This window comes from Talpa occidentalis, unplaced genomic scaffold (assembly GCF_014898055.3).
Source record: "Talpa occidentalis isolate TD23 unplaced genomic scaffold, MPIMG_talOcc4v2.1 talOcc4.14, whole genome shotgun sequence".
Taxonomy (NCBI): Eukaryota; Metazoa; Chordata; class Mammalia; order Eulipotyphla; family Talpidae; genus Talpa; species Talpa occidentalis.
Window position 1 is genome coordinate 972,666 of NW_023601433.1, and position 17,565 is coordinate 990,230.

The window sequence follows — 17,565 nt, forward strand, 5'->3', positions numbered from 1 at the left end:
TTCGGGGAGCAAGCCTTGAGGGTGCAGGTCAAAGCAAAGACAGACTTTTCCTCAGCCCAGCCATGAGTGACTCCTGGTCAGTGACTCCTGCCTCAACCTCACTGAGGCAGGCCAGCAGCCAAATGAGCCCAACAGGAACGAGCCTTCTCCAGGAGCCAGCAGAATGCTCTGCGCTCTGTGGAGGGCACTCCTGCCCTCGCCTGCCCAGCCAGGCGTCCAGGGACCTGGAAAGGCACCGCCAGAGCGCAGCAATTCAGCGTGGACTGGTGCCCACCTAGGAACCCAGCCAAGACAGGACAAGTCACCACGCGGCTTCCTGGGGGTACGGCGCCATGGCCCGCTGTGATAACGTGCACAGAAAGGCATGCTGGCCCACGCAGGTGAGGGGCAGGTGTCGGCGCCCACCAACTCTGAGCACGGGCAGGAGGTCTACTGTTCCTGAGACCCAGAGAACTCCCCGCACAGCCTGGCCTAGTGAGCAGGAAGGAAAAGCCACCACAGATGAGGCATCCACGTCCCACACCCACCCTCTCTGTCCTCACCCAAGCCAGACACAGCCAGACCCATCTGGCTCTCTGACCTGTATTTTTCCTGTGTTACTACCCGGCCACCCACGGTCCACTGACGCTTTTGCTTCAAAGTGTCCCTGTGGCTCAAGCATAGTCCTGGCACAGCAACCTCCCGACCAAGGTTCCTCTGGTTAGTCTGGCCCTCAGGACTCAAGAGACTCACTGTTCACCCCACCTCCCCTCCACTTCCCCCAACCAGACACAGTGACCCCACTCAGACCTCTACAAACCTTCGTCCCAGCCCAAGCAGTTCCTGGACCGTGTCCAGTTAGCACCTGGCTGCCCTACTCCGTCAGCACCACACAGGGACACCCTGCTGCACAAGCTGGTCCCTCCTCCTCCAGGAGAGGCCCCAACCCACTCACTGGCAGCTCGGGGCCCTCCATTCCAGCTCCCACGAAGCCCAGGGCTCCATGTGGGGGTCTTCACTTTCCTGGGCCCCTGCACTGAGCAGCGGACATGGCGCGGCCACCTCTCAATCCCTGTGTCATGGCGTATGTGTGACAGAGCCTTGCACACAGTAAGGACTGAATGCTCACTAAGTAAGTGACTGTACTTCCATGTTAACAAGTTAAAGAGAGTGCTAAGGAAAAACTATTAGAACAATTAGTTTGTAAATCAAAAGTTAACTTTAAAAAAAGGAGGTGGGCCTCCCCGGTGGCGCAGCGGTTGAGCGCTGGGTTGCGAAGCTGCCCGCAGCCTCTGCAGCGCCGGTTCGATCCCCGGCTGCTACCCGGCCACCGGAGGAGGGTCCCATATGGCCCGCGGACCTCTCCTGACGCCCGCTGCTCCCCTCAGCAGTGTACTTTGGTCCTTCTGCCTGCTCTGCTCCCCGCTCTGGCTCTCGTGGATTCTCTCACCCTCCCGCACTTCTGACTGTACCTAGTGCTTGTATAAATAAAAAAAATAAATAAATCTTTAAAAATAAATAAATAAATAAAATAAAAAAGGGAGGTTTTTTTTTTTGATTGCTGAGTAATATTCCATTGTGCATATGGACCACATCTTCTTGATCTAGGCATATGTTTTTGGGCATTAAACCAGAAACACACTACTGCGCGGGGTGGGGGTTAGGGGGGTGTTCGGAATAGGGTCAAAACAAGGAGTGTGGGAATTGTATGGGGAATATAACCAAGATGAAAATGCATGCATTGTGCAAAATTAAAAATGATGTAAAAAAAGAAAAAAGAAAAGGAGAAGGAAAATACTACACAGGACAGAAAATGGTGGCTTTACCTTGCCTCTCCTGTTTGAGATTCCATCTGATTAACCCAAGATTTGTAAATATCCACAGGGTCAGTTTTGATGTTGAGATATTTGTCATCCATAATCTCCTTGACAACCGGCGCTAAGATCTGTCTCAGGGCATTCTGGCCCCGGGCACCACGGTTGAAACTTACAACCATCTTTATAACTGTAGGATTTCCTGTCACAATCTCTTGAATCTGATCCACTTTCGACCTATAAAACATAGAAACAAATCCGATTAAATCAGGAACCTGTGGACTTAAAGAACCCACCCCCAGCAGGCAGAAGCTGGAAGGAGCAAGGGGCCTGCCCCTTCTGTTGCAGCGAACTCAATCTTGGGAGTGGGATTAGGTTCTTTTTTTAAAAAAAAAAAAGATTTATTTATTTATACGAGCATTGGGTAAATGGTCAGAAGCGCAGGAGGGTGAGAGAATTCACCAGAGCCAGAGTGGGGAGCAGAACAGGCAGACTGATGAAGTACACTGCTGAGGGGAGCAGCGGGTGCGGCAGGAGAGGTCTGCGCACCATGTGGGACCCTTGCCGGCGGCCAGGGATCAAACCGGCGCTGCAGAGGCTGCGGGCAGCTTCACAGCCCAGCGCTCAACCACTGCACCACCAAGGGAGGCCTGGGATTAGGTTCTTTATTAGATAAAAATGTAGCATCTTTATGACCAGGCCAGCTTTAAAAAATGTTCAGCGTTTGAGCACTGGGCTGCGAAGCTGCCCGCAGCCTCTGCAGCGCCGGTTCAATCACAGCCGCCTGCGAGGGTCCCACATGGCGCGCAGACCTCTCCTGCCGCCCGCTGCTCCCCTCAGCAGTGTCCTTCGTCAGTCTGCCTGCTCTGCTCCCCACTCTGGCGAATCCTCTCACCCTCCCATGCTTCTGACTGTACCCAGTGCTTGTATAAATAAATAAATGAATCTAAAAAAAAAAAAAGAATCATTCTAAAATTGCTTTAGCAGATCTCTTATTCTGTCACCTTCCAGAAACCATGACACTTTTGGCAGACACTAAAGAGCAGATGCTGTTTCACACAAGCCACAGTGCTCCCTGGAGTCAGGAAGGGCAGGCAGGCCTCTTTCAAAGCAGATGGCCCTACTTGATTTCCTCCTGGAGCGCCGTCTTGAAGAGCCGGAGCAGAAGGTACTCCTCCCGCTGGTTAGACGCGTAGTTGTAGAGCGTGAAGATCACGGAGTCCATGAACTTGGTGGACTTGTTTTGCGGCATCTGGAAAATCAGCTTGGCCAGATAGGTGGGATTGGTCTGAAATAAAACCAAGGGGTGAGAACCTTCTAGGTGACATGAAGGCTGGCAAAATTATTCAAATTTATTTCTACTTGAAGGATTAGCATGCACAAAACTAACAAGGAAAAATAACAGCCCTTTGTTCGTTCCGCAGAGGGTAAGGGAACCCTTCCCCAGAGATGCAGGCATTTTAATGGAAAAGGCACCAGCCCAGCTTTCCAGCCCCGCCCCGGAGCCGCCCACCTGCAGTAAGTAGAACAGGTGCTGGTAGGCCTCCAGCTTCTCCCGCTTCTCCTTGCTCAGTGCCTTGAGACCCCCCTTCTGCTTGTTGAGCATCATCATGTCAGATAGCTGCTCTTTGTTTTTTTTGGTGAGTTTTTTACTGTGGGAAACCACATCCTGTAAAAACAAAACAAAAAAACAAAACACCAATAAGTACAAACTGGGCATTGTGGAAAGGGGCGTTTTTAGCCCCCACAGACCTGCACAAAAGGCCGAGGCCCTGGCAGCTGTCACTCAGCGTTCCTTCGCCACACCCTGTCCCGGAGCAGAGTGAAGCCCAGCCCCACCTCCACCTTCCAAAAATCTCCTTGGATTTGAGAAACCAACTTCTAGGAATGGATCTTAAAAACAAAATCCTAAGTACAAGGAGCACTACGTGTATGTTGAGATGTGAATTGCACTGTTATTTGTAATAACAAAAACTTTGAAAGCAAGCTGAATGTCAAAAGTTGAGGGAAAGAGTGAATTGGTGGAGGAAACTCTATGGGGACTACACCTTGGGGTGGGGGAAGCAAACATTGTTTAAAAATGAACAATGGGGCCTCCTCCCTGGTGGCGCAGCGGGTTGAGCGCAGCGCTGTGAAGCTGTCTGCAGCCTCTGCAGTGCGGGTTCAATTCCCGGCCGGGCAGGGAGATTCCCACATGGTGCAGCAGACCTCTCCTGCCTTGCCTGTTGCTCCCCTCCCTCAGCAGTGCTTTCCGTCCGTCTGCCTGTTCTGTTTCCCGCTCTGTCTCTGGTGAATCCTCTCACCCTCCCGCGCATCTGGCCTGTACCCCGGTTCTTGTATAAATAAATAAATAAATATGAAAAAAAACAATGATATAAAATATATATAAATAATTTTTTAAAAAAGGAAATAAAACTAAAACAATCAAAAGAAAAAAAGAAGTTGAGGAGGAAAAAAGGAGAAAAAGGAGGTAAGTCACAGAATGAATTCTTATGCTATCATTAAAAATACCTGTAACAGCACCGCAAGGAAAGCCTTCACCTTCTAACATTAAAAAACGTAGAAAACACAATGACTGTGGTGACTGGAGCTAAGGGCTGGCTCCTCTATTCAAAATTCTGTCTACGAAGCTGTTCCATTTCTAAATAACTTCTTTACAAATATGGAGAGCAGCAGCTGAGAGGGAAACTGGCCTCCACCGGCCCGCCGGCCAGAGAGGGGAAGCAAAGCAGGAGAAAGCGCCCTGGGGTCCCGCCGGGCCCTGAGCCACACCTGCAGCGTGATTTTATTTTTCACGAGCAGACCAATCTTGATGTCCATGAGATTGAGGTCGTTCTCCTGCTGCTGGTTAGAGCGAATGAGGGTGATGACCTCCTCCCGCATCTTCATGAGATCAAGCTCCTCCTGAAAATCCTGGTCGCTCTGGTCAAGCAGGTGGACGAACTTCCGGACCACAATCATGGGGGGGTCCTCGGCGCTGACTGACAGAGAGAAAGGAAGCATCAGCCAAAGAACAAGCCACAGGGAACAGTTCTAGGTCCTGGGAAGAGCTGGCTTTGGCTTGTAAAAAGCAGCTCTAGTCACACGTGAGCTGTTCATTTCTGAGACGCGCAAACACCCGCTGAGCGCGGCTTCCCGGTCTCGCTCTCGCTGTGCCGACAAAGGTGAACAGGGCAGCGACGGGACATCCAGACAGGTTAGCAAGGGGCGACACCCCACTCAGCGCCTTGCCCCCCAAACACTGCCTTAGGGACAGAGAGAGATTCATGGCCTCCCCGCCGCGGTCTCGACTCTTCTCGGCGGGGCCACTCTACTCACTGAGGGTCTTGTAGTCGTCACGCGCCTTGTTTGCCCGAATAAAGGCCTGGATTTTGATAATGTCATTTATCTAAGGAACAACAGATGAAGAAATGCTTTTGTTTATCTGTCCACCAAGGAGAAGCACAACTGACCCCACTGGTCCCCAGGGCACCTACGTGGTCCCGGAAGTACTGCAGGCGGTCTCTGTAGCGCTTCCTCGCTTGATGCATCCTCGCCAGGGACTGGATCTGTGGAACGGGGGCCCGGGATGAGGCAACGCCCCTGCGCACTCGCGCGCCCACACCAAAAAGCCGCCCGCTACCTACCTTGACCACTTCGTCTTTATGCGCGCGCAGGTAAGCCAGGCGGTCCTGATAGGCCTTCTTCTGCTTGTAGCCTCTCCACTGCGACTGAAACCGCCAAACACGACAGTCGAAACATTACTCCCCGAGGGCTGGAGCAAGGTGGAAGTCTCATCGTGCCAGATTACCCAAGCGCCATCCACGATGAAGCCTCACGACAGCGGGACGGCCCGGCTGCGCCCCACCAGGCGCCCCAGCTAGCCCGCCCGACAGCAGCTCAGCCCTACACAGCTCCACACGCAGCCGCGAGGACGCTCACTGGCTCCTCAGCGCACATCAGGCATGAAGCGTCCAGCGCCCTCCAGTGACAGCGCTGCCCAACACATTCAGGGCACGGCCAACGAGAAGGGTGTTACTCGGGGCTGTACCGCAGTCTCGCCTGAACTTGGAGCCCCCCAGAACCTGCCTCCAACGTCCCGCGAGCTCTCTGTTGGCAGATGAGGAAGCAGGCTCCGCCAGCCGCAGTCCGGAACCCCAATCCGTAACCAGGAATCCTCCCTGCGGCAGCGGCTACGCTATCACTGAGCTACACTACTGCTGTTTCCTCAAGGTTCAGTTCTGACAAAGCGATAGCCACGGATGACAATGAGGTGCCCAGAGGTGCCCCAGCGTGGCCCACGCGCCACTTGACACCACCCAGCAGCGGTGACTGTACGGGGCCCAGAGCAGGACAGCGAGCAGATGGCAAAGAGCACACGGACACACGGTCATCCAAGCTGTTTATTGCCCTGCCTAGAAGCCCACGCGCTGCCTCTACAACAGGCTCTGAAATACCTGGATGCAGGTGATGGCTGGGATTTGCTTCTTCAGGAAATTCATCCGGGATCGGAATTCCTGGCGAACTAAGTAGCCACGGCAGCAGGCCTGCAGCTTGGTGATCAGGCCCTCATTGGCCAGCCAGAGCTGTTCCCGGTTGTATGCGGCCGTCACCCCTGAGATGGAGCTCTGGAAAGGCATCAGTCATGTCAGGCAACGCACACCGGGATGGACTCAAGGACACCCACCACCCGCGGCGCCAGACCAGCCCTCGCTCTGCTGCTTCCTGGGCCTGCACGCGGGCTGTAGCTGGCAAATGGGAATGAGACTGTAGCTCACTCTTTCAAGGCCAGGTTCTCACAACGGGGAAAGGTCACGAATTGGGCCTCCCTGGTGGCGCAGGGTTATGTCTCAGTGTTATCAAGCTATTGCCAGCCTCTGTGGCCTGCGTTCGATCCCTGCCCAGGGAGCTGACCCACAGGGCGCAGCAGACCTCTTCTGTCTCCCCGCTGTTCCCCTCAGCAGTGGATTTCCATGGATCCGCCTGTTCTACTCCCCACTCTGTCTGTGGGGAATCCTCTTACCTCCCCACAACACCTGTGGCCTGCATCCCAGCTCTTGTATATATAAATAAATAAAATAAATCTAAAAAAGCCCTCACAAACACAGACCTCCTCTCCTGTTATCCACCACATTGCCTCCTTTACCCACCCCCCCATGGAACCCCAGCTGTGCCAGGTAGCCTGGGGTCACCAGTGACCAGGGGCAGTGTCCCACAGTGGAAGGCACTGCAGCGGGCTGGCTGGGTGGCAGGTGGGCTTAGCATCAGGGCCACATGGAGACCCTGACATCCAGCAGATGCCCAAGAGGAAAGAAGCCTCGGCCTCCTTTCAGAAAAGCGGGAAGGTGAGCACCACAGCATGAGGAGGGACTGGCAGGTGACCTGCTGCTGCGGGTACTCAAGGACAGGCCTGGCCCGGCAGGACTGCGGGTCAATGGGGACAGTGTTGCCCGCTCCGTGGGGCTCGCGAGTTCAGTTTCAGGGCTGCCACGCTTGCAGCTGCCAGGCTGCGTGGGCTGAAAGCTGGTGTCCAGTCTGCAGGGAGAACTGCAGGAAAGCAATACCCCCGAGTCCAGGTGCAGAGCTAACTCTGGCTAACCGTCCCCTCCTGCTCTGGGGAGAACTGCAGGAAAGCCCCTCCTTCTACTTCCCGCCTGAACGGCTAACCTGATGGCTCGGGCGCCAAACCCTTGGCAACCTTGAGAACGGAAGCCGGAGCTGAGAATGGGGGGCAGAAGAGGAGGCCTGGGACCCGGCTAGCACCCCGCCCCAGGCTTGCCACCCAGAGCCGTGCTGCGAGAGCACAGAGCACTCCCTCACGCGATCTGCGCCGGCTCCCACCTGGCGGCAGGACCTGGCACAGAGAGCCTGGCGGTGAGGAGAGGGACCGAGGCCCGGAGAACACGAGTGGGGAATCACAGGCACAAAGCCTCAGGGGGACGCGATCACGCAGGAAGAACAGAGCGGAAGAGAAAGGGGCCCGGGAACCCCAGTGAAACACAACAGAGGGAGAAGGAAGGAGGGCGGCGAGGGCGAGGCATGCCCGGAAGCAGGAGACCCGCAGCGGAGGGCCAAGAGCGGAGGCGTAAGTAGGGAACAGAGGAGTCAAAAACGACACGTCTCCTCTCCGCGTGGCAATGAAGGCGGCTGGTAAAGTATAAAACAAGTAGCTCAGCAAGGCAGGCTGGGAAGCCGGGCTGCGGGAGCTGGCGGTGACCGGCCTGGAGACCATGGCCTGCAGACGGTGCTGCCACCGAGGTCTTCCCGACCCCTGGCGAACTTCACCAGGGGTCGACCGTTCAGTGCACGCAGCCCAGCACTGGGGCCCTTCCAGTGCTCGCGGCCCAGCCAGGCCTGAGCTGCAGAACCAGCAGGGCACGTACAGACAGCGCAGGTGAGACTGAAGTTCAAGTCCCAGTTGGTTCAATTTTAAATGAATAGAAAGTTCTTTGGGAGCTTCAAGGATGATGGGAGGGGAGAGAAAAGAGAACAGAAAGGACCCCCAGAGGAGGCGACACATGCCTGGGTGGGCCTGGGAAGAGAGAATTTTGAAAGAGGCAGACGGCAGGGCGGGGCATCTTGGGACAGCAGAGATGTCACCACTGCTTAGATGAGCGCCTGCCGTTGGGGCAGAGGAACAGCATCAGCAAATACACGGGGGCGAGGGAGCCCTTTAGCAGTGGCTCTAGAATACGCTGACCTCACCCAGAAGTGCCGGTCACGCACTGCCGAGACAGCGCAGTGTGGTGTTGGGGTGCAGTCAGGAGCGAGACCCAAGAGCGGTGACCGGGAGACTGACAGTGGCTGCAGCTGCATCTAGTGAGAGCTGGAGGAACTGTCCCCCTTGTCGTTCCTGGGTCATCCAAGTTCTCCTTAATCAGTGTGAGCTTCACCTGACTTGATGCCACAGTCCAGACTCTTACTGAGACTTAGGCCTTTAGCCACACCCCAACCACTGGGGGGACACGGCTGCCCTGTGGCTCAGCCCGCAGCCCTCCCTAGCGGAGGGGTCCCGACAGCACACCCGATTCTCCGAGCATCACGCTAGCACGCTCCTCTCAGCCGCACCTGGAGAACGGAGCCTACCTGGATCTCCTCCCGGGAAAGCTGCATGGAATTCTGCACGAAGTCTGGCGGTTCGTCCCATCCTCCTTCCTGGGTCTGCAGATTGTGGTAGTAATAATACCCACCTTTCACCCAGTGCTTCACCCACTTGCTGCTGTTATCTCCTGGCAGAAACAAGGGCAGATGAGAGAAGCCCAGAGCGCAGCGCCCACTCACACGCCTGGCACGCCAGCTCAGAATGAACACCCTAGGTGAGGGCCCCAAACACCTGCCCTTGGGTCGAGGACTCTAGAGTCACGGAGGCGTTGCAAGGGACAATACCCTGGAGTCCAGGTGCAGAGCTAACCCCGGCTAACCATCCCCTCCTAAGCCTACGCCCGAGTCCCTGCGTGTCAGCAACTTCCTGTGGAAGACATGTGCGCGCTCAGCATCTGCAGGGAAAACTCTCCCTGTAGAGAGCACCGAGCTCCAGACACCCTGGGACAAACAGGCAGATACGCCAATCCTTCCCACATTTTCAGAAAATTGACCTTTTTAACATACCTGCCCTCGAGGAGAAAAAATATTTTAAGAATACGGGCGCGATCCCCGTGGGGTCCTTAATGAGCCTCGGCGCTGTCCTACCCTGAGTCTCTCCCTGCAGCTTGGCCCTGCCCTCCGCTGCGCTCCTCATCGGTCACACGCGCACCCTCAGGGCTGCGCTGTTTCCCTGTAAGTCACCTGCCGCCAGTCTTTTCTTCTTGGCTTCTGCAAGGTCACTCTGGTAGGTCTCGCCACACTCGGGGATGACGCCGTACAGGCCCACATCAGGGGAGCGCAGGGCACTGAGGGTTCTGCCAACGTCCCCACTGTCCACCGCCTCGTTAATGGCGAAGATTCCTAAGGCGACTGTCCCAGAACAGATGGGGTCCTTTAGAAAGAGCCCACCTTCACCTGGACCCCCCGCACTCAGCCCCACCTCCTGGGAAACCGTGTGCCCCAGATCTCTCCACCTTGGGCAAGCAACAGGTACGTACACTTCTGTGCCTCCTGGGTGTCTTTGTTAGACTGCCAGACCCCGCCTTGGATTTCATCCAGCCACAGCACAGCCGACTCATCCTGGGTTTCCTGCACACCGTTCAAAGCAAACAACGTCAGGGTCCTGAAAGCAGGGCCCACGAGAGGAAGGCAGCGGGGACTCAATCGGACAGACATTAATGGTATGACCACGGTCACGTAAGGAGGTGACTACACAGTACTTTTTAGAGAGCCTCTTTTGCCAATGATATGCAGAGTAAACACTGTTTCAGCGCTTTCAAGACTGCGTTTAAAGCCAGCGATTTCTCTCGGAGGCAGAGATTTACAAATCTGTACAACACACCGGTGAAGGTAAGGCCCGCAGGTGAGCTTTCTGTTTGCCAGGGTATGTTTTATTAACTTCACCTCTATATCGGCTATAGATCCAGTCAGTGTTTCTGTTTCTTTTCCTTTCTCCATGCCTCTGGGACTCCTGTTGCACACATATTGGCCCCACACATGTTTAAAGAAAAACGCCAACCCTCTGCATGGCCTTCCAAAACGCAGACGAGAAAGGAACACTTCCAGGTTCATTTAAGGAGGCCTGGATGATCCTGACGCCAAAGCCAGATACAAAGTGAGCTGCACCGTACGAGAAAACCACAGGTCAAATTGATACTGAGGTTTGCTGGCTAAATTTGGAACACAGAGAGTTATTTTTAAAACCATTCCCAAGATGGCTCGGAGGAACTCAGAAGCTAAGGGGAGGCCTCGGAAGAGACACCCCCACCTAATGTGCAGCCATGAGGCTGGGCCTGGATGTGTCCAGCTGATCTTTCTCTAAACCTCCCACCCAGCCACCTTTCACGAAGGCTGGAAAGTTATCCCACAGCAAGAGGAAAAGCTCCCACCTCTCGTCACGTCCTCTAAGCCTGCCCTCTGCGCCTGACGCGGGCAGCAGGCTGGGAGCACTGGCAGGTCAGGTCCTCGGCCTGCCTCCTCTTTTAGACACGGCGCCACCCGGTCCCGCTCCCAGAGCCCGCTCTGCCACCAGTCAGATGCCAGACGCCTCTGGACTCATGTGGCAGCAAGAACAAAACACCGACCCACAGAGTCACCGCAACCCGGTCCCAGAATAGATTCTGAGCCAGCAGAAAAAGAGTTAACACTGTGTTCTCAAATGACTCTCAAGTGCTCTAATGATCAGCAAAAACTGGGGCGCTCAGGTCCAATAAGTTATCAAGAAGAGACTTCTATTTACAACTTCCTCCAGCCATCAGCGCCTCACTGATCTCGCTTTCCCAGCACAACACAGGCGCGGACTCAACCCTCACAAGCAAACATTCTGCATAACGTACCTCTTGAAGGAAACCGGGTACTCGCGGTATTGACGTGATTAGGACGCAGTCACGCCACCTCCTCACGGCAAGGCACTCCAAGGAGACCCGTGGCCCCTCCACCCTAAGCCAGACTCCCAGTGCCCGCGCGGCTCCTGCCCACCAAAGCTCAGCCACACGAAAGCCTGGTCTGTTTTCTACCTTTGGCTTCCCAGAAAGGATCCGACACCCCACACCCCCAAACTAAGAATTTCCTTGCGAGCACTTCTGCTTGCTGCAAGAATCTCATGCAGACATCTAAGTCATAAAAAAAGAAACAAAAAAGGCTGTGGCTCCCCCTTACCTAGCTGGCATTAGTTGAGAAGCCTTGAAAGGAGGTCAATGACAATCAGGAACAGAGTTATGCCCTCATCGTGAAACTACCAGACAAGGCAACTCCCCACACATCGCAACATGACAGCAAGAGGAAGGAATTTTGTCCATTTCTTAACAAACCAGCTGGGAGGCAAGGACAGGACCCCAAGACATGCCACTCTGGCCTTAGGATTTCAGCCACGCCCCACTTCCCGATGGGCTGCGTTCTGAGGAACGCACTGCCCGTTGGCTCCGTCACTACACAGACACTTACAGCATGACCTGCAGCGCACCTGGGTGCATGGGTGCCTTCTGGGGCCGCCCGGGGCCCGCGTCCCAGATGGCAGGGCAAACGTCTAGTTACAGGGCATCTGCTCACTGTCATGAGCCAGCCTCTCCCGTCCCATGAGTTCCTTCCTCTCCTTGAGGTCACAGGCCCGAACCCATTCTTCAGCTCGCAACACAGACCCCCATTTTGCCTCACCGTCCCCGGAATCCACAGACATGTAGAATTAAATTTGGAGTTTTTCTCCTATGAATCTGTATGATGTTGCTTATCTGACCATCCCCAGAAGAACCCAGGGGGGTAAGGGAAAAATCTCTCCTCTCTGACAGATGCAAAACAAACTTTTTAAAAGCAGTGTGATTGGTAGCCACAAGGTGGTGACAGCCCCCGCCCATCAGCTCACGAACGGCCACCCCACAAGGCACAGAGGGACGTGCCTTGGCGATAAAGAGAGGACGCGCTGGCACCCGACTTCCACACACCAGCTGAGTGGATGCAGCGGTCACAAAGGACACGTGCCGTATGACTGTCCTGCGTGAAGAGTCAGAATACGTAAAGCCACAGGCAGAAAGCAGAGTGACGGCTACAAGGGTGGGGAGGCTGAGGGAGCTGAAATCACTGCTAACAGGGACTGGCTCGCTGTTGGGGATGAGGAAAATGTTCTCAGGTTGACTGTGGTGATGCTCGCATAATTCTGTGAGGAAACTAAGATTCACTGAATTGGACACTTTAAAATGGTTCACTATGTGGCATGTGCCTTAGCAAAAAAAGTTATCACGTTATCAACTAAATTTTAACGCATGTATTTATTCCCTATGGCCCACAAATTCTGCTACTAGAGGTACATGAAATGCATTTACCGAAAGACAGGTATGAGGACATTCACAGACGCACTATTTGCAACAGTCAAAAGTGAGGACCTCCTTGATAGGCCAGGAGCTACCCACAGGGCCCAGCAGACCTCTCCTGCCTCACCCGCTGCTCCCCTCAGCAGTGGATTTCAGTCAGTCTGGCTGTTCTGTTCCCCACTCTGTCTCTGGTGGGTCCTCTCACCCCCTGCACCTCTGGCCTGCACCCCAGCTCTTGTATGCATCAAGAAACAAATCTTTAAAAAAAAAAGTGAGAAATGACCGAAAATTCCCTGACAATAGACTCTCTAAGCCACAGCGGAGGAGCACAGACGGCAAGAACGAGCGCGCCGTGGCCCCATGGAGTCGTGGACGGACTTCCCTGGCACCGGGCTGGGTGAAAGACGCCAAATGCAAAAGATATCACTTCAGGGCCTCCCCGGTGGCGCAGCGGTTGAGCGCTGGGTTGCGAGGCTGCCCACAGCCTCTGCGGCGCCGGTTTGATCCCCGGCTGCTCCCCGGCCACCAGAGGAGGGTCTCACATGGCGCGCAGACCTCTCCTGCTGCCCGCTGCTCCCCTCAGCAGTGTACTTCGGTCTTTCTGCCTGCTCTGCTCCCCGCTCTGGCTCTGGTGAATTCTCTCACCCTCCCGCGCTTCTGACTGTACCCAGTGCTTGTATAAATAAATAAAATAAATAAATAAAAAAAATAAATCTTTAAAAAAAAAAAAAAAAAGATATCACTTCAATACACTGCAAGAGCATGTGAGAACCAACGTGGTGTAGAAATCAGGACAGTGGTCACCATCAGGTGGGGGCGCTGGCGGGACCAGGCGGCTTGCTCGTGTTTCCCATGACCCGGGGCCGGTTGCGCAGCGTGCCTGTGCCTGCAACTCCACATGGCCACCTGCCTCGTAACTCGGGCTCTCAAAACTGGCCCTTCTATGTCAAAGCAGGCATTAAGAATGTTTCTACAATGATAATAACAAAGGACAAAAAAAGCCCAAATGTGTAAAATAGCAGAAGCTCCTGGAAGGCACAGTCTGACTCTCACATCTCGTTCCTTCCTGGACTCTGCACCTAAGGGTGAGCAGGAAGGAGCCATTGAAAAAAGTCAAGAGGCGCCTTTCTGGTGGCGCCGCTCCCCTCAGCAGTGTACTTCGGTCCATCCGCCTGTTCTGCTCCCCACTCTGTCTCTGGTGAATCCTCTCACCCCCCCACACCTCTGGCCTATATCCCAGCTCTTGTATGCATAAATAAATCATTCTTTAAAAAAAAAAGAAAGAAAGAAAAAAGTGACACTGCCACCTTGGGTCCTGGGAGGAGGAAACTGCATGGACAGAAGAATTTTGCTGCCACTCACCTGGGCCTTCTCCCTCTTTGCCCGGATCAGAGTGTCCTGGTAATGCTGGGCCACGGGTGCCAGGACACCCTCGAGCTTGGCTGCAGGGATCTGCAGGGCCTGCAGAGTTCTCTGGGCATCCCCTTCGTCCAGGGCCTCATTAATCAAGCCAATGGCCAGAATCCCTATAGTACGAGGGGACAAAGGAGGAATTTTTTTTAACTAAGAAATTACATAACCAGACATTAAACATGCTCAGTGACCACAAATTCCCCCACGAGTCAAACGTTAAATGATAATTAATGATAATTAAATGATAAGTTAAAAGTTAAATGGTAATTTGCCATCCATGATATTAAATTTTTTTTAATTTAGTGTATATTTCCTTTAAAGCAAACTTCGTTTATATCCACGGCCCTACTGAAACCACAGTCCTATTTTATTTTAAATTGTTCTAATATCCAACTGTAGCTTTTTGAGAGTCTGTGTGTGTGTGTGTGTGTGGAAATGTGTGTCCACGCATTTTTTTTTTCTCTATTTCTCACCCCCAAATGTCTGGGGTAGTATCTAGAACTAGCTCATGGGACCAGGCCACTTAATAGTGGCATATAACTTGAACATGATAAGGACTCTGATGAAACTGACTGGTATACTTACTTCATAGTATTCAGGTTCATTCCAATGTATAATCAAAATCACTCCTGGGGCCTCCCTGGTGGCGCAAGGGGTTAAGTCTCAGCACTATTAAGCTACTGACAGAGCCACTAAAGCACAAGTTTGATGTCCAGCCAGGGAGGTACCCACATGGTGCAGCAAACCTCTCCTATCCCCCCGCTGCTCCCCTCAGTAGTGTATTTCAGTAGATCCAACTATTCTGCTCCCCATTCTGTCTCTGTTGAATCCTCTCACTGCCCCCCCCCACACACACACCTCTGGCCTGCACCCCAGATCTTGTATGCATAAATAAATAAATCTTTAGGGCCTCCCCGGTGGCGCAGCGGTTGAGCGCTGGGTTGCGAAGCTGCCCGCAGCCTCTGCAGCAGTTCGATCCCCGGCTGCTCCCCGGCCACCGGAGGAGGGTCCCGCATGACGCGCAGACCTCTCCTGCTGCCCGCTGCTCCCCTCAGCAGTGTACTTCGGTCTTTCTGCCTGCTCTGCTCCCCGCTCTGGCTCTGGTGAATTCTCTCACCCTCCCACGCTTCTGACTGTACCCAGTGCTTATATAATTAATAAATAAAATAAATCTTTAAAAATAAATAAATAAATAAAAATAAATAAATAAATAAATCTTTAAAAAAAGAGAAAACACTCCTGATTTGAAAGGATTTTTTTTCCCAAAGATTCATTTATGCACACAAGAACAGGGGCACAGGCCCAGGGGCAGGGAGGTGAGAGGATTCACCAGAGACAAAGCGGGGAGCAGAACAGGCAGAAGTCCTGAAATCCACTGCTGAGGGGAGCAGCGGAGAGACAGGAGAGGTCTGCTGCGCCCTCTCGGTAGCTCCCTGGCTGGGTCTCGAACTTAGGCTGCAGTGGCTGCGGACAGCTTCACAGTGCTGTGACTTAACCCCTTGCACCACCAGGGAGGTCCCTGAAAGGATTTAAAGCCACCTAACTTAACACTTCACAGGAGAAAGCTGAGCATAGGGGTGGCTATTGCAGGGTCACAGCAAACAATGGTGAGTGCAGGATCTGCATCCAGGGCTCCCCACTCCAAGGCAAGGCTCTTCCCACTAAGCTGACTAACTACTTCTCACAGAAAATATAAAACTAATTCCCAGGCATGGTGACATGGGAACTCCAGGCTTGCGGCTGCTGGCTAAAAGGAGTCTGGTAGAGGATATGGCTCTCACCTGTGTGAGGCAACCTGACTCCTGGCAGCCAGTGCCAGGACCACTCGTTTCAGATCACGTTCCATTCACCTCCTGGAAAATGTCTTCTAAATACACCCCGACTATAGAAGGGGCCTGGTGTTTTAAAAACTCTTTGTGTGTGTGTGCACGCGCATATACACCTGAATTTTTTTTTTGATTTCTCACCCCAAAATCACCCTCAGGTAGTACCGAGAGCCAGCTCATGGGACTGCCCCTTGGTGGTGGAAAGTCGATTACTCACTCTCATGTTCCTCCTGCACCACCAGGTTCACATGGTCCACACAGGCTTGGATGTCATTCCATGTAATAAATTCATTGTTTTCTGCATGTGCCTGAGCTTTCAGTTTCATCAGCTCATCAATATACCTGCCCCCACCCCCAACAAAAGACAAGTGTTATTAAGGATCACAGGAATGAGAAGACATGGCAGCAAACTACCCAAAGAATCCAGACACCTAAGGGACTGCCTCTCGGTGTGCTCTGAAGCAGCCTTGGGGGCAAGGAATTACCACAAAGTGTGAAAATGCAAGGACACCACTATTCTCAACAGTCTGTCACATGGTCTAAACGCCAGGTAAACTCCACTCTGGGATCAGAGGCAGCAGCTTAGACAACTGCTCTAAAGACAGAAAGCAAGGCCAGACAGTAGCTAGCAAGCACAGAAAGAATGACCGGGCAACAAGGTGTCACTTGGCAACGGCTCCTGAAAGTGTCTACTTAATAAGGGTTATCAACAGGAAGAACGTATTATGTGAATAGTTAATCATCTTAGTGGTGCGAAAGGTGACTATATCAGATGTTAAGAGAAAAGCATATATATACAACGGAAGGGTAAATTGGTCTCCTAACCGACGGATCAATCTTGTTATCTCTAATAAGGCAAGCAAACTTTATATGCCTCTGGATATGAGAAAGCTGAACTGAATCTTGATGAGCCTGTAGAACTAACTGCCAATTTACAGGAAGCGACCAGAACCAGGAGGAGGAATCTCTACTAGGATAACTGGCCTCATGTCTACAGGGTCACGAAGAAAGGAGCAGCTCTGTATAGAAGGACACCTAAGGGACACAGCCGTCAGATGTGACACAGGACAGTCTGGAACGGTTGAGGAAGTATGAGAAAGACGAGATTCAGAGGCTATTCAAAAACAGTACTGATTTTGTCAGGGCAGAGAGTCGTTTTAGTTATGTAACAAACACCCCTGTTTCAGATAGCCACGCTGATACATTTAGGAGTGGAAGTCACCGAATCTATAATTTACTGTGAGACCCTCAGGTAATAAAGGAATAAATGAATGAAGACAGAAAAAGCAGCTCTGAGTTCCCGGTGCCGACAAAGAAAAGTGTCCAACACGCATGGGTCAGGCACCAGCTGTCCCTTGGTGGAACTGCCTCTGGGCACCCACCTCTGACAGTTTTCTTCCTCAATGCTGGTCAGACCTGTCACGGAATTGCTCAGCTGTTTCCACACCGTGCTCACGTCTCCAGACTCCAGTGCCCTGTTGATTAGGGCCACCGACGACAGCATCTCCACAGCAACAGAGAGCTCGGGGTGGGTGAGGCTGTGCTGTATGGGAGGGGACAGGAAAGGGTGAGGAAAGACTGCTCCAGTACCAAGGGGGGGTGGGGGGGGAGTGAGACGTTTCATTAAACCATACTTGATGTCCAAGTTTCTTGTAAAAAATACAAATT

The 17,565-nt window shown here is 53.1% G+C and overlaps 1 protein-coding gene across 2 annotated transcripts in view; it reads right to left on the bottom strand.

Moving 5' to 3' along the window:
- Nucleotides 1-17,565, bottom strand: part of IQGAP1 (IQ motif containing GTPase activating protein 1) — an 82,902-nt gene that overhangs the window by 19,627 nt on the left and 45,710 nt on the right. For both annotated transcript variants that reach the window (XM_037509925.2, XM_037509924.2), the window contains exons 13-26: nucleotides 17,280-17,440; nucleotides 16,115-16,239; nucleotides 14,021-14,184; nucleotides 9,854-9,944; nucleotides 9,558-9,725; nucleotides 8,859-9,001; nucleotides 6,230-6,400; nucleotides 5,420-5,503; nucleotides 5,270-5,341; nucleotides 5,112-5,181; nucleotides 4,566-4,774; nucleotides 3,307-3,462; nucleotides 2,918-3,081; nucleotides 1,806-2,030 (exon numbers count right to left, since the gene is read on the bottom strand). In XM_037509925.2, coding sequence (XP_037365822.1) covers nucleotides 1,806-2,030; nucleotides 2,918-3,081; nucleotides 3,307-3,462; nucleotides 4,566-4,774; nucleotides 5,112-5,181; nucleotides 5,270-5,341; nucleotides 5,420-5,503; nucleotides 6,230-6,400; nucleotides 8,859-9,001; nucleotides 9,558-9,725; nucleotides 9,854-9,944; nucleotides 14,021-14,184; nucleotides 16,115-16,239; nucleotides 17,280-17,440 — 2,003 coding nt within the window. The remainder of the gene's footprint in view (nucleotides 1-1,805; nucleotides 2,031-2,917; nucleotides 3,082-3,306; nucleotides 3,463-4,565; nucleotides 4,775-5,111; nucleotides 5,182-5,269; nucleotides 5,342-5,419; nucleotides 5,504-6,229; nucleotides 6,401-8,858; nucleotides 9,002-9,557; nucleotides 9,726-9,853; nucleotides 9,945-14,020; nucleotides 14,185-16,114; nucleotides 16,240-17,279; nucleotides 17,441-17,565) is intronic.